The sequence below is a fragment of the Salvelinus namaycush genome, chromosome 7 (assembly GCF_016432855.1).
Source record: "Salvelinus namaycush isolate Seneca chromosome 7, SaNama_1.0, whole genome shotgun sequence".
Classification (NCBI taxonomy): Eukaryota; Metazoa; Chordata; class Actinopteri; order Salmoniformes; family Salmonidae; genus Salvelinus; species Salvelinus namaycush.
The window spans coordinates 13,338,846-13,361,339 of NC_052313.1; the positions used below are offsets into that span (position 1 = coordinate 13,338,846).

Below are 22,494 nucleotides of genomic sequence, written 5' to 3' on the forward strand. Positions count from 1 at the left end.
ACAATTGTTGGAAAAATGACTTGCGTCATGCACAAAGTAGATGTCCTAACCGACTTGCCAAAACTATAGTTTGTTAACAAGAAATTTGAGGAGTGGTTGACTCCAACCTAAGTGTATGTAAACTTCCGACTTCAACTGTATACTCAGCAAAAAAGAAATGTCCTCTCACTGTCAACTGTGTTTATTTTCAGGAAACTTCAAATGTGTAAATATTTGTACGAACATAACAAGATCCAACAACTAAGACATAAACTGAACAAGTTATACAGACATGTGACTAACATAAATTGAATAATGTGTCCCTGAACAAAGGGGGGGTCAAATTTTAAAGTAACAGTCAGTATCTGGTGTGGCCACCAGCTGCATTAAGTACTGCAGTGCATCTCCTCCTCGTGGACTGCACCAGATTTGCCAGTTATTGCTGTGAGATGTTACCCCACTCTTCCACCAAGGCACCTGCAAGTTCCCAGACATTTCTGGGGGGAATGGCCCTAGCCCTCACCCTCCGATCCAACAGGTCCCAGACGTGCTCAATGGGATTGAGATCCGGGCTCTTCGCTGGCCATGGCAGAACACTGACATTCCTGTCTTGCAGGAAATCACGCACAGAACGAGCAGTATGGCTGGGGGCATTGTCATGCTGGAGGGTCATGTCAGGATGAGCCTGCAGGAAGGGTACCACAAGAGGGAGAAGGATGTCTTCCCTGTAACGCACAGTGTTGAGATTGCCTGCAATGACAACAAGCTCAATCCGATGATGCTGTGACACACCGCCCCAGACCATGATGGACCCTCCACCTCCAAATTGATCCCACTCCAGAGTACAGGCTTTGGTGTAACGCTCATTCCTTCGACGATAAACACAAATCCGACCATCACCCCTGGTCAGACAAAACCGTGACTCGTCAGTGAAGAGCACTTTTTGCCAGTCCTGTCTGGTCCAGCGATGGAGGGTTTGTGCCCATAGGCAACATTGTTGCCGGTGATGTCTGGTGAGGACCTGCCTTACAACAGGCCTACAAGCCCTCAGTCCAGCCTCTCTCAGCCTGTTGCGGACAGTCTGAGCACTGATGGACGGATTGTGCGTTCCTGGTGTAACTCGGGCAGTTGTTGTTTCTATCCTGCACCTGTCCCGCAGGTGTGATGTTCGGATGTACCGATCCTGTGCAGGTGTTGAAAAACGTAGTCTGCCACTGCGAGGATGATCAGCTGTCCGTCCTGGCTCCCTGTAGCGCTGTCTTAGGCGTCTCACAGTACGGACATTACAATTTATTGCCCTGGCCACATCTGCAATCCTCATGCCTCCTTGCAGCATGACTAAGGCACGTTCACGCAGATGAGCAGGGACCCTGGGCATCTTTCTTTTGGTGTTTTTCAGAGTCAGTGGAAAGGCCTCTTTAGTGTCCTAAGTTTTCATAACTGTGACCTTAATTGCCTACCGTTTGTAAGCTGTTAGTGTTTTAACAACCATTCCACAGGTGCATGTTCATTAATTGTTTATGGTTCATTGAACAAGCAAGGGAAACAGTGTTTAAACCCTTCACCCATGAAGATCTGTGAAGTTATTTGGATTTTTACGAATTATCTTTGAAAGACAGGGTCCTGAAAAAGGGACTTTTCTTTTTTTGCTGAGTTTATTTGCAGCACATGTTTTAAAATGCTAACACACTGTTTCCAAACTGTTAAAAACACATTCAAAACAGAACGATGGCAAATGTTGTGCATTTCTCATCTGAGCAAAATATTTAATAATTCCAAAAACAGCTGAATTTCAGCTGAAAGCCTACCCAAGTGTCCTGTTTTTAGTCTTGTTACCAACCTACAAAAGAGGACGGCTTCGGGAATGATTTATTTTGGAAACATGGATCAAGGAAGATAGGTTGGTGGGGAAAGAAGAGTGGCAGGGAGAATGTGTGGAGGACAAAGGAGAGGAAGACCAAGAGCGGTGGTCTCTGACAAGATTAGGGCCACAATTATTCACCATGTTGTAAACCATGGTCTCTCTTTGAGAGGCCAGTTTAAGGGTGCAACCAAATCTGCAGCGTTCAACAGTTGCATCAATAGTATGAATTTTCTGGCAAAACAACAAGTGAGATGTGCATCCTTCAATAATAATTGAACTACATATTACAGTACAATACAGTATGTTCACATTTTTACATGTACTGACATTTTGAAATATATTGATTGTTTTGTGTTTTTCAGTTGAATCCAAAGGTTGCCTCTCACAGGAGGGAGAGGCAGAATATGATCAGATGCTGTTAAGTGTGCTCCCTCTCCGGCCTCTAGGTCACCAGGCTGCTCATTAGGGCGCACAGCTGTCACCAGCGGTACGTGCATAATGACACTCACCTGGACTCCATCACCTCCTTGATTACCTGCCCTTTATATGTCACTCCCTTTGGTTACTTCCCCAGTCGTCATTGTTGCTGTTTCATGTCGGTGCGCTGTTTGTGTTTCTTGTTTTGTTCATTTATTAAATGTATTCACTCCCTGAATCTGCTTCTCGACTCAGCGTACATCGTTACAGATGCGCAGGAAATTGCCATTGTTGACATGGTAATTAGCAACAATGCAATAAAACTGCGGGAAATTCAGGACAGAGTGATGGCAGACAATATCACTTTTGGGAATGTGAATACAGTCAGCACAATGACAATTGCCAGAGTCCTAGAGAATCATAAAATACGGATGAAGCAGTTGTACCCTTTGAGAGAAACGATGAACGTGTGAAAGAACACCGGTATCAATATGTCCAGGTAAGATGTCTGTTCAATAACCAAACAGGGCACATACACAGCTATGCATAATGTAAAGTGCTGTGGATTTACTGTATTTTAGAGTAATGGAGACAAAAGCCAGGCAAACTGCACATGCATTCACCTTTGTGGATGAAGCTGGATTCAACCTGGTAAAAACACACCGCAGGGCAAGAAATGTGATTGGACAGAGAGTAACCGTGGATGTCCCAGGCCAGAGAGGAGCTAACATCACGTGTCCAGCACTGTCCAATGATGGCTTGCTGTTACACAAACCACTCATTGGCCCCTACAATACAGAAGCTCTTTTCTGGATGACCTGCGTAATCAACTTGTGCCAGCAGAGGAGAGCGGGGCAAGTAAACTCCCCTACCTTCATTGTTGTGTGGGATAATGTGGCATTCCACTGCTCTGCTGCAGTCACAGACTGGTTTGCTGCACATCCCAGGATGCCAGTACTATTCCTGCCTCCATACTCCCCCTTCCTAAACCCCATAGAGGAGTTTTCCTCTGCGTGGAGGTGGAAGGTTAATGACCACCATCCACATGACCAGATGTCCTTACTGGATGCCATGAATGCGGGGTGTGGAGACACTTCTCCTGAAGACTGCCAGGGTTGGACTAGACATTCCAGAAGATACTTTCCAAGATGCATCACCAGAGAAGACATAAGATGTGACGTTGATGAGAACTTGCAGGAGAACTAGAACCCTCACAGTACAGTATAAGTGATTATACTATACAAGTTTTTTGTTGTAAGTATTATTGCAGCCCTGAAATTTCAGGAATTTGTTTTTTAAATTTTTTAAATTTTTCACATGTAAGTTACTATATGCAAAGATATAGAAAAAAATAAAGGCTATTGAAGCAAATTGCTGCATTTGATTAATTATTGTTACATATACTTTAGTACAGTCAATAAAGTGAAAAGGTGTCATAGTCTATAATGAAATACTGATTTATGTGAAAAATCATTCAAATTTCAAAGAGAAGTTCATTTATGTAATGCTCCCTGTTAGTGTTTTTTAGGTCAGTGTGTTATGAGTGCCAATGCTTGCTTTCTGAGTGAGAATTGTTGCCAGTGTTATGATCGAACAAGCTAATTTTGAGACATGTACAGTGGGGCAAAAAAGTATTTAGTCAGCCACCAATTGTGCAAGTTCTCCCACTTAAAAAGATGAGAGAGGCCTGTAATTTTCATCATAGGTACACTTCAACTATGACAGACAAAATGAGAAAAAAAAATCCAGAAAATCACATTGTAGGATTTTTTATGAATTTATTTGCAAATTATGGTGGAAAATAAGTATTTGGTCACCTACAAACAAGCAAGATTTCTGGCTTTCACAGACCTGTAACTTCTTCTTTAAGAGGCTCCTCTGTCCTCCACTCGTTACCTGTATTAATGGCACCTGTTTGAACTTGTTATCAGTATAAAAGACACCTGTCCACAACCTCAAACAGTCACACTCCAAACTCCACTATGGCCAAGACCAAAGAGCTGTCAAAGGACACCAGAAACAAAATTGTAGACCTGCACCAGGCTGGGAAGACTGAATCTGCAATAGGTAAGCAGCTTGGTTTGAAGAAATCAACTGTGGGAGCAATTATTAGGAAATGGAAGACATACAAGACCACTGATAATCTCCCTCGATCTGGGGCTCCACGCAAGATCTCACCCGTGGGGTCAAAATGATCACAAGAATGGTGAGCAAAAATCCCAGAACCACACGGGGGGACCTAGTGAATGACCTGCAGAGAGCTGGGACCAAAGTAACAAAGCCTACCATCAGTAACACACTACGCCGCCAGGGACTCAAATCCTGCAGTGCCAGACGTGTCCCCCTGCTTAAGCCAGTACATGTCCAGGCCCGTCTGAAGTTTGCTAGAGAGCATTTGGATGATCCAGAAGAAGATTGGGAGAATGTCATATGGTCAGATGAAACCAAAATAGAACTTTTTGGTAAAAACTCAACTCGTCGTGTTTGGAGGACAAAGAATTCTGAGTTGCATCCAAAGAACACCATACCTACTGTGAAGCATGGGGGTGGAAACGTCATGCTTTGGGGCTGTTTTTCTGCAAAGGGACCAGGACGACTGATCCGTGTAAAGGAAAGAATGAATGGGGCCATATATCGTGAGATTTTGAGTGAAAACCTCCTTCCATCAGCAAGGGCATTGAAGATGAAACGTGGCTGGGTCTTTCAGCATGACAATGATCCCAAACACACCGCCCGGGCAACGAAGGAGTGGCTTCGTAAGAAGCATTTCAAGGTCCTGGAGAGGCCTAGCCAGTCTCCAGATCTCAACCCCATAGAAAATCTTTGGAGGGATTTGAAAGTCCGTGTTGCCCAGCAACAGCCCCAAAACATCACTGCTCTAGAGGAGATCTGCATGGAGGAATGGGCCAAAATACCAGCAACAGTGTGTGAAAACCTTGTGAAGACTTACAGAAAACGTTTGACCTCTGTCATTGCCAACAAAGGGTATATAACAAAGTATTGAGATAAACTTTTGTTATTGACCAAATACTTATTTTCCACCATAATTTGCAAATAAATTCATTAAAAATCCTACAATGTGATTTTCTGGATTTTTTTTCTCATTTTGTCTGTCATAGTTGAAGTGTACCTATGATGAAAATTACAGGCCTCTCATCTTTTTAAGTGGGAGAACTTGCACAATTGGTGGCTGACTAAATACTTTTTTGCCCCACTGTATATGATAGGCGCCCTCACAAACAAGCCACCCTTCTCCAGGCCATGGATGACGCATGCAATTACATCACGGCAGACCAGTGTCAGGCCTGGATTCGCCATGCCCGAAGATTCTTCCCAATACGTTTGGCTAATGAAAACATCCATTGTGATGTGGATGAGAACCTGTGGCCAAATCCACAAGACAGTGTTGATGGAAATATAGAAGTACAGTAATCAATTCTTTGTTTTGCTTTTTACAGTAAGCCAGGTGAGGAACACTGCAGATGACGTTTTACTGTAGTTTTTTTCTTTTTTGCTTTGATTCAAAGAAACCTATGTTGTGATTTTACTGTATGTCATCAATACATTTCAGATTTTGTTCAATGATTCCACTGTGTCTGTATTATTCTCTCTACTAGTCCTTTTACAGTGATGTATTTACGTGTAGTACCATAATGAAACATGTATCACATATTTTGTACTACAATATTTAATGATTGTACGAACAACTACACAGTTAAACTATCGGTATCTTGTGTGTGGGTGATCTAAAGTAATGTTCCTATGGTATTTCATGATAAATTAAATATTTGAACCAATGTTTCTGCAAATGCAAGGTTTCTTTAAAGATATGAATGCACAATGCAATGTTTTGTACATTGGACAGCCTGTGTTACAAGTGATGACCATTGTGAGTTGTGTCTAGAAAAATGACCACAAGGTTCTGAAATCAGTGCCAAAGTGATTGTAAAAAAAACTGTAACAGCCCAGTCAAGCCATTCCCTCTGCCTCCAACACCCCACACCCTGCTGTTTGTCCCCAGGTTAGCAGCAAAGCCTTCTTTCAGCTCCTGCCAACAGATAGCACTGCTGGCTGGAGCTGGTATAAGCTATCCTTTAGCCAGCTATTAGCAGCCAAATAAACACATATGTCGACCTTGGACCAGCCATTGATGCTCTCCTTAACCAAGGTTTTATGTAAAGACAATACCAGCCTTGCTCTAAAATTAAACTTTTTTGGGAGCATGAATCAGCGATTCAGTTATTTGCTGTGACGGGAACTGAGCATCTCAGTGCCAGCTGGCTCTGGTTTCAGCACGGGAGTAGAATCCTACAGACTGGTACAAACCCCTATTAACAGACTGATTAGTTTAATGGTTAACAGAAAGCCATGCACCCGCTTTGAAGTAAACGGTATAGAATGGCATGTTGTCCTCAGCTTTTCTCTGCTACTCCCAGCCAACAAAAATGGGTAGGGTCAAAGGCCTCATTTCCAAGTGGCTAAGAGCACCATTGTTACAGTAAATGTTTCCACATCTTCATCTCTTTGTTGGTCTCACAAATCAAACAGCACTTGCCCAGGTATCACTCGTGTATCACTATCAGAGAACATGGTTCACTCTTAATGAGGCCCTTGTAGGACCCAAGTTACGGTTTCCTGTAATTGTTTACAGAAAAGGCTCTTATAGAAGCATTCCTTGGCTTCATTAGGAAATAGAATTCCCGTTGATTAGATCCTTTATGATTTGATTGTTTACACAATTTTATTTGTGGTTATAGGACACCTTTAAATTGAGGGAGTTGTGTTATGGTTCATGGCAATGATGGCATGGAGTTAAGGAAGCTACTGGGCCTACAGTAGAGATTAGTTCAGTCCTGAGACATACTGTAGACATGTCGGCCTCAACACAAGGCAACTAAGGTAAAATTCTATTGGAGAATCACTAAAGGAAACATCTTTCCACTAGTATCTGAATGATGGCACAAACATATTTGGAGTCCAACCATTCTGTCTCTCTGTGGACTGGCACCCGTAGATGTGAATCAACAATTGAATGTCTGTGACACTCCTCTCTCTATTTGACCCCAGTCTCTACCTGAAGGTTAAAAGTGTGACTTTGGCATGAGGTCGTCACGGCGGAGCGCGGCTAAACTAATGAAAACACATCTCAGCAGCAGCTGTCCAAACAGTAGCCACCATCTCCAGGCTCTCCTGGTCCACTGGCCCTCCTTAGACAAAGACTCAGGCCAGACCAAGACCAACATGTGGGAACCACCAAATGATGTCCGGTTATTTAGCCATCTGTACAATAAATCACTACTTTTTGGGTCAATTTACTTTCCCCCCTCGCTGTCCCTCATTCCCTCTCTGAGTTAGTCTTTCTGGTTGTCGGAACAGTTCAGCCCAACCCTGAACCCTAATAGACTTGGCCAAGGATAACTATAACAGCCCAAACACTTCCCAACAGAACCCAAACAGTCAGACATACAGTATCTCAGACACTACCAAATAGCCATATCAGTGATATACTACCCAATACAGGCCAAAACAACTAAAGACAGCCCAACACTGGCAAACACTGTTCAACATATTCCACCACTGCTCAAAACATGCTACACAAAAAGTGGGACAGCTCTATCTAATGTGAATTCATCAATTCAACACAGTTTTCATATATTAACCTTGGCCACCCAGGCAGGTTCCACCTCATTTTCATATTCCACTAATAACATCAGTTCTTCTGCTGGGAGTTTATCTTCAAGGGAAGGAAAGTGCAGGAAGGTTGTCGTTTTTCCTGGCATTGCTGTGTAATTGTTCCCAAATGGGATTGGGAATGTCACAGGCCACAGGAAACTCCTTCTCGCTTTGTCCGAGGAGCCTGCAGGTTTTTCCAACGGCAACGGTCCATGAACCAGATATCTCTCTTACTTGCATGAACTGCATCATCTGCCTCTCTGTAAAATGTGTCAGAAGAAGAATGTCTAGTACACTGACTACAGTATGATTACTGTGGTTCTCTATTGATGGTAAACAGTGAACGTTTTATCATGGCCTATTGTCCCTTCCTGGTGAAGCTACAGTATTGATTTCTCTCAGCTGTCAAATGGAGACTCAATCTAAACATCCCTCCCCATTATGTAAATATAAAGATACTTCATCTCTCCCTCACACTCTCAGACTGCAGAGCTCAATGAAGTAGAACAGGGGCCTCTTCTTCTCTCATAGAAACAGACATGGTCTGACGGTGGACATCTCCCTCTCCCAGTCTCCCTGTCTCAGTAAAGATGTTCTATCAAGAGAGATAGAGAGAGCGAAACAGCTCAATCTGCATAACACTGTTGTTCTGACAGAGTAATCTCCCTCGTCTCGTAACTCAAGTTGACACGTTGACTACAGGAAATATGATCATCAGCACAGTGTCATAATCATCAGAGATGATGAGTGGGTTAATTACTCTGTGTGTGTGTGTGTGTGTGTGTGTGTGTGTGTGTGTGTGTGTGTGTTTTTGTGTGAAGAAAGAGAGAGGGTGAGACTATTAAAGACAGGACATCATTACCTTGATGTTTCCCAGGAGTTTCTTGAGCTCCTGAACCTCCCCCTCGTTGCTGGGAGTTATCCTGAAGACTTGATCACTGAAGAAGCAGAGGGAAGGAGTTAAGTAACATTTATGCTTTTCTTTTCTATTTGCTGAAGGGAGTACTGGCCATTGTACATTATTACTAGTATACTGTATAACTACAACAGTTTCTTATTTCTTATTTTTTATAACAGACTAAAAACACCTGCAAATCAGCTCCAATTTATTTGCATTTTGAAAATCTATTCCAAACTATTCCCATGCATAATACAGAGATGTGTGATCGTATACAAACGTAAGCAAGATTTTAATTTATTATGTTTTAGCCAAACAATATATCTGTTTGGGCTTCTTGCGGTCAATTTGCACTCGACAAATAATTTGTAATTATGTTCAAGCCACCTAACAATCCCCTTACGAAAAATGTATCCACCACTACAAAAAAATGACAATTAATTATAATCCACATAATAATTCACATTTCCTGTTACTGCAGGATTTATTTCCTGTTGTAGGATATGGCTCAAATGAAGATCCTATACCTTTACTAACTACCTTGTAGGATCTACCTATCTATCTATACTATGTCTGGAAGTAGACATAATCTGTCCCCTATACTAACCACAGTCAGGATTAAATTGAGCAAGATTTAAAATGACTAAAAGCACATCACTCTATGACATTTCTCAGCCATACAGTAGTCAGAGTTAATGCAGTCTCCCTTTTGTACATGACTGGAGAATGACACTTAATTGTGAGAGATGATTCAGCAGGGTTAAGGGAAGGGCTGGGTCCTGTTTTAGTGTGACGGAAGGGATGGATGACAGGGTTAAACCAGTGTTGAACAATCAAATCAAATCAAAATGCATTTGTCACATGCGCCAAATACAACAGGTGTAGACCTTACAGTGAAATGCGTACTTACAAGCCCTTAACCAACAATGCAGTTTTAAGAAAAATAATAAATAAGTAAAAAAATAGAAAATACAAGTAACAAATAATTAAACAGCAGCAGTAAAATTCCAATTGCGAGGCTATATACAGGGGGTACCGGTACAAAGACAATGTGCGGCGGGGGCACTGGTTAGTCGAGGTAATTGAGGTAATATGTACATGTAGGTAGAGTTATTAAAGTGACTATGCGTAGATAATAACAGAGAGTAGCAGCAGCATAAAGGGGGGGGGGGGGGGGGGGGGCAATGTAAATAGTCTGGGTGGCCATTTGATTAGATGTTCAGGAGTCTTATGGCTTGGGGGTAGAAGGTGTTAAGAAGCCTTTCGAACGTAGACTTGGAGCTCTGGTACTGCTTGCCTTGCGGCAGCAGAGAGAACAGTCTATGACTAGGGTGGCTGGAGTCTTTCACAATTTTTAGGGCCTTTTTCTGAGGTCCTGGATGGCAGGAAGCTTGGCCCCAGTGATGTACTGGGCCGTACGCACCATCCTCTGTAGTGCCTTGTGTTTGGAGGCCGAGGAATGTGGCTGACAGATAGTGCAGTGCTACAGCGTTTTGTGTTACACACACAGGTGATGGGATGGGACAAAGGTTTGTTATTACAACACATTATTACATTGAGACAGATGGGAATCAGGAGTCTTAAATAACATGAACCTATATTAAAACATAATATACTAGCTTAAATATACTCTGACAAAAGCACAGATCACAGGATACTACAGGTCGCGGAGGGACGTATATTTTGGGGGGAGAATGACTGTGAGAACGTTATCTCTGGTAACTTTTTAAAAGGATATCCTACTGAAAATAAAATGATGCTGACATCTAAAATATAATTTCCCCCTCCAGAAACGAGCCCAATAATATATTGGTCCATAATATCAGGCAAGTGTGCTATTTAGCAATACTCATTATCACCTGATGTGGCCCAACTGATGCAGCATAGTGGCTAGGAATAAATGGGCCGAGGGTAGCCCATCTGCAGTTACCTCACTGGGCTAATCATTAGCTAGATCACAAACTCTAAAGTCTAAACATTAGGCTATCTTGTTGCTAGTTACAGTATAGCAGCATAATGATAACTTGAATGTCCCCCCAAAAAAACATTCCACTGGCACTCAGCTAACCAAGGATCATGTAGGCTACTGTGAATATAATATAAGCCTACCTGTTACACATGACTCAGGTTACATTTCAACGCCATTGGAGCCTGCTAACGCGCATAAACCAATGCTGCTGCTAGAACTAAAATGGTGCATTTTACACATTTCTTGGATTTGAGAAGTAAGTGTAGCTTAGTAGAAAGCTAGAAAGCTCAGTGATCCTCATCTTATAACAGTGGCCATCAAAACTGTTTTCAAAGGTGTGTTTCCCGCGACTGCATTAAGAATGTTGAATGGCTACAGTGACTGGGCATCACAGGAGGTTGGTGGCACCTTAATTGGGGAGGACGGGCTCATGGTAATGGCTGGAGCGGAATAGGTGGAATGGTCTCAAATACATAACACACATTGTTTTTATGTGTTTGATGCCATTCCATTTGCTCCGTTCCGGCCATTATTATGTGCTGTCCTCCCCTCAGCAGCCTCCTGTACTGGGCATGCATATTTCTCTCCCTGTGCGGCACTGGCAATTTGAATGCTCCTTGAGAGGAATATTATTTTCTTGCATAGAATGCGACAGGCTGAACAATTGGTCAACTATTCTACTATGGGGTTGTCTGATTTTTCTGTTGCTTAGCCTACTTGTGTTGTTGGCTGTGGGAAATTAAATGTGGACAACAATCTTTCATTAGATAAATCAAATAGGCTAACGAAAGGTAACGGGTCTCAGCTCCACCCGGCTCTCATTTGGGCTTGAGACAAGCGGTTTGGGCTAGAGACAAGCGGTTTGGGCTAGAGACAAACGGTTTGGGCTAGAGACAAGCGGTTTGGGCTAGAGACAAGCGGTTTATGCTAGAGACAAACGGTTTGGGCTAGAGACAAACGGTTTGGGCTAGAGACAAACGGTTTGGGCTAGAGACAAGCGGTTTGTGCTAGAGACAAGCGGTTTATGCTAGAGACAAACGGTTTGGGCTAGAGACAAACGGTTTGGGCTAGAGACAAATGGTTTGTGCTAGAGACAAACGGTTTGGGCTAGAGACAAGCGGTTTGGGCTAGAGACAAGCGGTTTGGGCTAGAGACAAACGGTTTGGGCTAGAGACAAGCGGTTTTCTGAAATGTAAAGTGTAACCATAACGGTCATGGAGATGTGCTCTATAATAGGCCCTACTCACAGGCTGTGGTAGGCTACAGCAAAGCCTAATCAGACTTGCCCGTGCTCATGGTTCTCACAGGTGAGGACAGGTGCAAATGAAAGTGAACACTTCAGTGAAGAGAGGCATTTACAAATTGCTATGTGGAAGGGGAATTTGATATTTCAAAGTGGCCTCCTATTGGTCAGATTTTTGCTACTCATTTACCAATCACATCATCTTTCGTTTTGTATTCCCATTGTGATTTGTCCCTGAACCCATAGGAGACCATTTTGAAAAATATAAAAGCCTCCTTAAATTTTCACGTCGGTAACACCTGAAGGCAGAAACATGTTTGTTTTTGTTTTTTACCAATTAAGAAGCATTTTGATCAACTTCCACTGTCCTCCAAGAGTTGCTGAAATTTCTCTTCACTCTCACAGGTGAGGTGAAATTATACAATGTATCGACTTTGCTCGCAATGTGCCCCATTCAAATATATAACAACAGCCGGAGCGCACTGGACTAGTCCATTCAGAGATGCTAACTACATTTAGCATCTATTCATGAAGGTATCTTCTGGCCGGGGGACTTTTGGTCTGAATGTTAACACGCATCATTTGCGGTATGGTTTTAGAAACAATAGGAGCGTATCTTTCATAGCGAGAAATGCGTGCTCCAAACACCTATGTGTAAGCGTAACTGGGGAGGAAGTGTCGCAGAAGTGTAGTTCGTCGTCTGGAAGGATCTGTGCAAACCTGCTACAGTAAGTGCATCTTTTTTATTAGAAAGATTCTTTCTCGCTGATATGAAAGATAAGTTCCATATGTTTCGAAAACCGTATCGCAAGTGATGATTATTGACGTTTCTAAACTTTAAAACAGAGCATCGGGATTGTAGTTCACATGGTCCCACCGGTACGCGGTGCTTAAAGCTGAGAACCCTTGGGATAAAGCAGAATGTAATTTTTAATGCCTTGGTGTTAAAGCCTTGGGTTCTCGAGAGAAAGCACTGGACATTAATCATTTATACATCTTTGTTTGCTCTCAACAATTTTTTTGCCATAATGTATTATCTGGGTGAATATTTTTCTAGGCGAACTGATGCTAAATCCAAATTTTAGGTCGGAGAGCATGCATCACAATTTTGAGCCCTGACCTTGACTATGAAACATATTGGTGAAAATAATTTTAAAAATCCATACCACATTATTAGAGACAGTTGCAAACAACATCAATGAAATGACTGTGTGAAGCCCTGGCAATTCCTTTCAGGTGTAAACATGGGAAACAGATGAATGAAATACACTTCATTTGACTGGGATGTTCCATGGGGGCTAGTAGTCATTCCTTGTTCTCACCTGTTTAACACTGCTTCTGAATCTCCTGTATTCATAGGCTATAAAGGCAATCCCTAGGCACACTGAAAATACATTTACACTAACGATACCATCATAAAGACAACAACATAAGAAGGAAAAACCACTCCACTTGTGTTTGGTTAACTAAAACCATGTCTACCACCTACGCTATCTGGTTTCAATGGTCTGGCTTTCATATTTCTCCATACAGAAAATCAACTCAGCCGCCAGATTCACACTGTGCTGCAAAGCTTTGCACGAGAACTTAACTGTGTTTTTGTAAAATTTTCAGTGGAAATTGTTAAAAGTAATCCTTGTTCATTGTTTATTTAACGCAGCATTACATTCAAAACATTTCATTGTACATTCATTTTGTTTGTAGACATCTTTCACCACACAACCATTGATCAAAAATATAAGTTCACTGTGAAATATAATGAGTAAATTGGTGCAATCACCAAAACACAACATAATGATACCTTCTCAATGTAGTTATTTTAGCAACCAGTTAGTCCAATAGCAAAAAAAGTTAAGATACATGTTAAAAAATTGCCATTTGAATGCAGTATGCTACAGTACTGTAATTTGCAGTACATTACAGTTTTTTCACATTAGGTACTACACTTGCACTACCCATTAAAATTGACTGAACCTAACATTTCCATAATTTCTATCCCATGTGTGATCAAAGGTGTGATCATTGAAGACATCTTTCACAATGCAATCAAATGGAAGAAATGAAAGAAACAATGTTTAGCAGGCAGTAGTTTGCATAAAGCCTGTCTTGAGCATTTGTCTATAATGTAGGTTGTCATCGAAATCTCAGTAAATATCCTCATTGTTCATGTACCTGGAGAAAAACCTTTTGGCATGGTGAATCCAAGCCCACTGGCCACACCATGTCATTTCAGCATGGACATTTTGATCATATTTGGTAGAGACGTTGATCAATGAGATGTCAACCTTTATTCACCTTCTCAAATAGGACAGCCAGAAGTTTGTGCTTTCAACCATCTAAAAGCACAACCAAATTCCAGTGGTTTAGTTGTCATCTAAATGTGTTATCACTGAGTTTCCAACCATTTAAAAGCACAACAAAGTTCAAATGGGAATACATTGTCAGATTTTTATTTTATTTGCACCACTGAGATGCAGTACCATAGACCGCTGCACCACTGAGATGCAGTACCTTAGACCGCTGCACCACTGAGATGCAGTACCTTAGACCACTGCACCACTGAGATGCAGTACCATAGACCGCTGCACTACTGAGATGCAGTACCTTAGACGGCTGCACCACTGAGATGCAGTACCTTAGACCGCTGCACCACTGAGATGCAGTACCTTAGACCGCTGCACCACTGAGATGCAGTACCTTAGACCGCTGCACCACTGAGATGCAGTACCTTAGACCGCTGCACCACTGAGATGCAGTACCTTAGACCGCTGCCCCACTGAGATGCAGTACCTTAGACCGCTGCACCACTGAGATGCAGTACCTTAGACCGCTGCACCACTGAGATGCAGTACCTTAGACCGCTGCTCCATTGAGATGCAGTACCTTAGACCGCTGCACCACTGAGATGCAGTACCTTAGACCGCTGCACCACTGAGATGCAGTACCTTAGACCGCTGCACCACTGAGATGCAGTACCTTAGACCGCTGCACCACTGAGATGCAGTACCTTAGACCACTGCACGACTGAGATGCAGTACCATAGACCGCTGCCCCACTGAGATGCAGTACCTTAGACCGCTGCCCCACTGAGATGCAGTACCTTAGACCGCTCCACCACTGAGATGCAGTACCTTAGACCGCTGCCCCACTGAGATGCAGTACCTTAGACCGCTGCCCCACTGAGATGCAGTACCTTAGACCGCTGCACCACTGAGATGCAGTACCTTAGACCGCTGCCCCACTGAGATGCAGTACCTTAGACCGCTGCACCACTGAGATGCAGTACCTTAGACCGCTGCACCACTGAGATGCAGTACCTTAGACCGCTGCTCCACTGAGATGCAGTACCTTAGACCGCTCCACCACTGAGATGCAGTACCTTAAGACCGCTGCACCACTGAGATGCAGTACCTTAGACCGCTGCCCCACTGAGATGCAGTACCTTAGACCGCTGCCCCACTGAGATGCAGTACCTTAGACCGCTGCACCACTGAGATGCAGTACCTTAGACCGTTGCACCACTGAGATGCAGTACCTTAGACCGCTGCACCACTGAGATGCAGTACCTTAGACCGCTTCCCCACTGAGATGCAGTACCTTAGACCACTGCACCACTGAGATGCAGTACCATAGACCGCTGCCCCACTGAGATGCAGTACCTTAGACCGCTGCCCCACTGAGATGCAGTACCTTAGACCGCTGCACCACTGAGATGCAGTACCTTAGACCGCTGCACCACTGAGATGCAGTACCTTAGACCACTGCACCACTGAGATGCAGTACCATAGACCGCTGCCCCACTGAGATGCAGTACCTTAGACCGCTGCCCCACTGAGATGCAGTACCTTAGACCGCTGCCCCACTGAGATGCAGTACCTTAGACCGCTGCACTACTGAGATGCAGTACCTTAGACCGCTGCCCCACTGAGATGCAGTACCTTAGACCGCTGCACCACTGAGATGCAGTACCTTAGACCGCTGCACCACTGAGATGCAGTACCTTAGACCGCTGCACCACTGAGATGCAGTACCTTAGACCGCTGCACCACTGAGATGCAGTACCTTAGACCGCTGCCCCACTGAGATGCAGTACCTTAGACTGCTGCACCACTGAGATGCAGTACCTTAGACCGCTGCTCCATTGAGATGCAGTACCTTAGACCGCTGCACCACTGAGATGCAGTACCTTAGACCGCTGCACCACTGAGATGCAGTACCTTAGACCGCTGCACCACTGAGATGCAGTACCTTAGACCGCTGCACCACTGAGATGCAGTACCTTAGACCACTGCATGACTGGGATGCAGTACCATAGACCGCTGCCCCACTGAGATGCAGTACCTTAGACCGCTGCCCCACTGAGATGCAGTACCTTAGACCGCTCCACCACTGAGATGCAGTACCTTAGACCGCTGCCCCACTGAGATGCAGTACCTTAGACCGCTGCACCACTGAGATGCAGTACCTTAGACCGCTGCACCACTGAGATGCAGTACCTTAGACCGCTGCACCACTGAGATGCAGTACCTTAGACCGCTGCACCACTGAGATGCAGTACCTTAGACCGCTGCACCACTGAGATGCAGTACCTTAGACCGCTGCACCACTGAGATGCAGTACCTTAGACCGCTGCCCCACTGAGATGCAGTACCTTAGACCGCTGCCCCACTGAGATGCAGTACCTTAGACCGCTGCCCCACTGAGATGCAGTACCTTAGACCGCTGCACCACTCGGGAGCCCAGACAGCATATCTAATGCTATAGATTCATCTGAGCCACTGGCTTAATCCTATTCTTTAACTTTTATTGTTGGTTTCATTGGAGACATGAATCTAACATAGAATTTGTTAACTTCTCGACAAGTTAATAGGCGGATATTTATTATGTTTGATTGTCAACGCAAGCAAATATCAACATTTCAAGGAGATGTATATTTTGTGCCATTGACTTAGTCTGGCTTTAATTCCAGTTTGTCTACAAATAAATCATTAATATGTTGGATTCACGTCTCCATCTCAACCAAAAACCAAAGTTAAGAAATAGGAATAAATCAAATCAAACTTGATCTAAAGCAGGGGTTTCTAAACTTTTCCTTCAGGCCCCCTTCCAGCATTGGGGAACATCCCGCGCCACCGCCCCCAAAATGATCTAATGATTGTCTCTTCGCAGCAAAATCTGCAGAGCTTGGAAGGTTGCATCCCCCATATAAATAACATTCAATTGGTTGCAAGAATTTTGTTCAACAATTTTGAATCTGGCGTCGTTTTGCGTACTGTTTCAGTTCATAAACCATGTGCCATGGAATCGGTCCGTCAAAAATCTCTTCCCAACTCTTTTGCAGTCTATATGGCAAGGCTGTACATTTTTTGGTCCTTAAATTAAACTTGTATACTTTTTTATTTAGCACAATTTTCTTTAACCAATTATGGTCTTTAATGCAGGGCCGACAGACAACTTCCTTACTTTTTCCCCCCTTCCACTTTCCTCTTCCATTTTTGTGGTAATGCTGCAATTAGTTGTAACTTTGGGTAGAGCAGACATTTCCATATGTTTTTGTTAGCTGCATGTGTGCCAATTCCACCAGTCCTATTCATGATATCATTTATGAAGATTATACTTTTATTTTTTAAATTCAAATTAGTATGTTTGAGTTTAACCACAATATTTGTTGTATTATTTGTTTTGTCTTTTCTGGTGGATTAAATTGAAATTGCAACAAACTTTCTATGGTTTGTTTAAAAAATTGCGATATTTGGGAGATGATTTCCTTATCAAATAACTGAAAGTGATGAGAGGTTGTAATCTGAATAAAGGGAAAAAGGCCATTCTTGAACATAGGGTGAGACATTCTTACTAATTTACTAGAGAACCAGTGTGGATTTAAGTATAACTATCATGACACAAGGCAAGACCCAGATACAGACACAGGAGGCAGATGGTTGGAGTCTAACAATGTTTATAAATCCAAAAGGAGTAGGCAAGAGAAATGTCATGGACAGGTAAAAGGTCAAAACCAGATCAGAGTCCAGGAGCTACAGAGTGGCAGAAAGGCTCGTGGTCAAGGCAGGCAGAATGGTCAGGCAGGCAGGTACAGAGTCCAGAACAGGCAAGGGTAAAAACCGGGAGGACTAGAAAAAGGAGAATAGCAAAGGCAGGAGTACGGGAAAAAACGCTAGTTGACTTGGAACATACAAGACGAACTGGCACAGAGATAGAGGAAACACAGGGATAAATACACTGGGGAAAATCAGCGACACCTGGAGGGGGTGGAGACAATCACAAGGACAGGTGAAACAGATCAGGGCGTAACAATAACTTTTGTATGACTCAAGCCTTTAGTGAGAGGTCTAATGCTTTAATAATTTATCATTTCTGCCTTCCGAATTCATATTCATAATATAAATAGTCCTGTTTAATTTTGTCTGGCTTGCTGTTCCAAATAAAATGTAATATTTTTTTCTCAAATAATTTTATGGCAAGACCATAAGCAAATAGGTCAACTGGGATATGACTAAAGAGTTAATCAGGGTGATTTTTCCACAAATAGACAGGTATTTACCTTTCCATGGTAGCAAAATCTTACCTATTTTTGCTAACTTTCTATGAAAATGTACTGGAGTGAGATTGTTTATGTATATGTACACTGAGTATATCCACATCACCATCAGACCATTTTATTGGTAAACTACACAGTAATGTAAAAGTTGTATTTTTTTGTGATCCAATACGTAATATAGTACACTTATCATAATTTGGTTGTAATCAAGAGAGGTTAGAAAAATTATCTAGATCCTCCATGAGACTGTGGAGGGATCCATGTTGAATCATCAGCGTACAATGACACCTTTATTTTTAAGCCCTGGATTTCTAATCCCTTGATATTATTGTTGAATATGATTTTAATAGCTAACATTTCGATGGCCATAATAAATAGATATGCTGATAGTGGACAACCTTGTTTTACTCCTCTTGACAGTTTAAACTTTCTGAGAAGTAGCCATTATTTACTATTTTACACCTAGGGTTACTATACATGATTTTAACCCATTTTATAAGAGATTCTCCAAAACTTAAATGTTCCAGGCATTTATATATAAACTTCAGTCGTACTTTATCAAAAGCCTTTTCAGTGTCAGCTATGTAAAAAACCTGTCTGATTAGAATTAATAATGTCCGACAATACCTTTTAAATTCTATGCGCTATACATTTTGCTAGAATTTTTGCATCACAACACTGAAGTGTAAGGGGCCTCCATTTTTTAAAAATTGGACTGGATATTTATATTTCCCACTTGTATCCCGTTTCAGTAATAATGAAATCAGACCTTCTTGTTGAGTGGTTTAAACATGCTAATAACGGTCCTTTGAATATATCAAAAAAAGTTTGGTATACATTAACTTGATTGATCATGCTGTAGGTCATGAACAGTTGAAGTATGACGTTTACATACACCTTAGCCAAATACATTTAAACTCCGTTTTTCACAATTCCAGACATTTAATCTTAGTAAAAATTCCCGGTCTTAGGTCAGTTAGGATCACCACTTTATTTTAAGAATGTGAAATGTCAGAATAATAGTAGAGAGAATGATTTATTTCAGGTTTAAGGTACCACGTTCATCTGTACAGACAATAGTACGCAAGTGTCACGACTTCTACCGAAGTTGGTTCCTCTCCTTGATCGGGCGATGTTCGGCGGTCGACATCACCGGTCTTCTAGCCATCGCCGATCCATTTTTCATGTTCCATTTGTTTTGTCTGATTGTCACACTCACCTGGTTTCAATTCCCTAATTACATGTTATATATGTTCCCTCTGTTTCCCCCATGTCCTTGTCGGGAATTGTTCATTGTAAGTACGAGTGCCCTTTGTGACTGGTGCGAGACAGGTTTTGTGCCCATGTGTTTTTTTGTTATTTTTGTAAGCCGGGAGTTATGTGCATTAAACCGCTCCGGCCATTTACCAAGTTCTGCTCTACTGCGTTTGACTTCCATGCCACCAGTTACGCACCCCTTGACAGCAAGTATAAACACCATGGGACCATGCAGCCGTCATACCAATCAGGAACGAAACGCGTCTCCTAGAGATGAACATACTTTGGCGCAAATAAGTGCAAATCACTCCCAGAACAACAGCAAAGGACCTTGTGAAGATGCTGGAGGAAACAGGTACAAAATTATCTGTATCCACAGTAAAACGAGTCTTATATCCACAGAACCTGAAAGGCTGCTAAGCAAGGAAGACGCCACTGCTCCAAAACCACCATAAAAAGCCAGACTACGGTTTGCAACTGCACATGGGGACGAAGATCATATTTTTTGGAGAAATGTCCTCTGGTCTGATGAAACAAAAATAGAACTGTTTGTCCATAATGACCATCATTATGTTTGGAGGAAAAAGGGGGAGGCTTGCAAGCCGAAGAACACCATCCCAAACGTGAAGCACGGGGGTGGCAGCATCATGTTGTGGGGGTGCTTTGCTGCAGGAGGGACTGGTGCACTTCACAAAATAGATGGCATCATAAGGAGGTAAAATGATGTGGATATATTGAAGCAACATCTCAAGACATCAGTCAGAAAGTTAAAGCTTGATCGCAAATGGGTCTTCCAAATGGACAATGATCCCAAGCATACTTCCAAAATTGTGGCAAAATGGCTTAAGGACAACAAAGTCAAGGTATTGGAGTGGACATCACAAAGCCCTGACCTCAATCCTATAGAAAATTTGTGGGAAGAACTGAAAAAGCATGTGGGAGCAAGGAGTCCTACAAACCACACTCAGTTACACCAGCTCTGTCAGGAGGAATGGGCCAAAATTCACCCAACTTATTGTGGGAAGCTTGTGGAAGGCTACCTGAAACGTTTGACCCAAGTTAAACAATTTAAAGGCAATGCTACCAAATACTAATTGAGAGTATGTAAACTTCTGACCCACTAGGAATATGATGAAAGAAATAAAAGCTGAAATAAATAATTCTCTCTACTATTATTCTGACATTTTACATTCTTAAAATAAAGTGGTGATCCTAACTGGCCTATAACTAGGATCAAATGGCAGGAATTGTGAAAAACCGAGTTTAAATGTATTTGGCTAAGGTGTATGTAAACTTCTGACTTCAACTGTAGATGGGAGGTGTTGAATGGAGCTGAAGGTTGGGACTAATAACAACAAATAATAACAAGACAACTAATGTAAAACATACTTTATCCGTAAAACATATATGGGTTACGAACTTTTGTGAAAGACCACAGTTTGAAAGATATGGAAAATAGAAATCAAATCAGAAATAGATGGGAGAGGTTGAGGTTAGAGGAAGGACAGGAGAAAAAACAAACAAAATAGAATTATTGTACAATAAACTGTGTCCATAAAATGTATATAGTATGTACAAGCTGGAAGTAGAGGCCTAAGCGTTGTTGTTCACTAGCTTACTCCAATTAGGGGAGAGGTGGTAGGGTTAGAAACTAATCATGGAAAATATATATTTTTTAAAGACATTTATATGTATGTATATGCGTGTATATATGTATATGAATGAAAATATATACACTACCGTTCAAAAATTTGGGGTTTAGAGTTTGTCCATTAAAATAAAATAACATAAAATTGATCAGAAATACAGTGTAGACATTGTTAATGTTGTAAATTACTATCGTAGTTGGAAACGGCAGATTTTTTATGGAATATCTACATAGGCTTACAGAGGCCCATTATCAGCAACCATCACTACTGTGTTCCAATAGCACTTTGTGTTAGCTAATTCAAGATTATCATTTTAAAAGGCTAATTGATCATTAGAAAACCCTTTTGCAATTATGTTAGGGCAGGTGAAAACTGTTTTTCTGATTTAAAGAAGCAATAAAACTGGCCTTCTTTACACTAGTTGAGTATCTGGAGCATCAGCATTTGTGGGTTCCATTACAGGCTCAAAATGGTCAGAAACAAAGAACTTTCTCCTGAAACTCGTCAGTCTATTCTTGTTCTGAGAAATTAAGGCTATTCCATGTGAGAAATTGCCAAGAAACTGAAGATATCGTACAACGCTGTGTACTACTCCCTTCACAGAACAGCGCAAACTGGCCCTAACCAGAATAGAAAGAGGAGTGGGAGGCCCCGGTGCACAACTGAGCAAGAGGACAAGTACATTAGTTTCTAGTTTGAAAAACAGATGCCTCACAAGTCCTCAACTGGCAGCTTCATTAAATAGTACCCGCAAAACACCAGTCTCAACGTCAACAGTGAAGAGGCTACTCCTGGATGCTGGCCTTCTAGGCAGAGTTCCTCTGTCCGGTGTCTGTTCTTTTGCCAATCTTAATCTTTTATTTTTATTGACCAGTCTGATATATGGCTTTTTCTTTGCAACTCTGCCTAGAAGGCCAGACATTACATTTCATTTGCTCTGTTAAACATGCCCTTTGGAGTGACTTCAATAGCAACCTTGAAAATATTTA

At 42.2% G+C, this 22,494-nt stretch overlaps 1 protein-coding gene across 1 annotated transcript in view; it reads right to left on the reverse strand.

The window, feature by feature from the left end:
• LOC120050615 (carboxypeptidase A6-like) overlaps positions 1-22,494 on the reverse strand; it is a 42,376-nt gene that overhangs the window by 13,619 nt on the left and 6,263 nt on the right. The window contains exon 2 of the mRNA XM_038997205.1: positions 8,796-8,871. Within this exon, the coding sequence (XP_038853133.1) occupies positions 8,796-8,871 (76 nt within the window). The remainder of the gene's footprint in view (positions 1-8,795; positions 8,872-22,494) is intronic.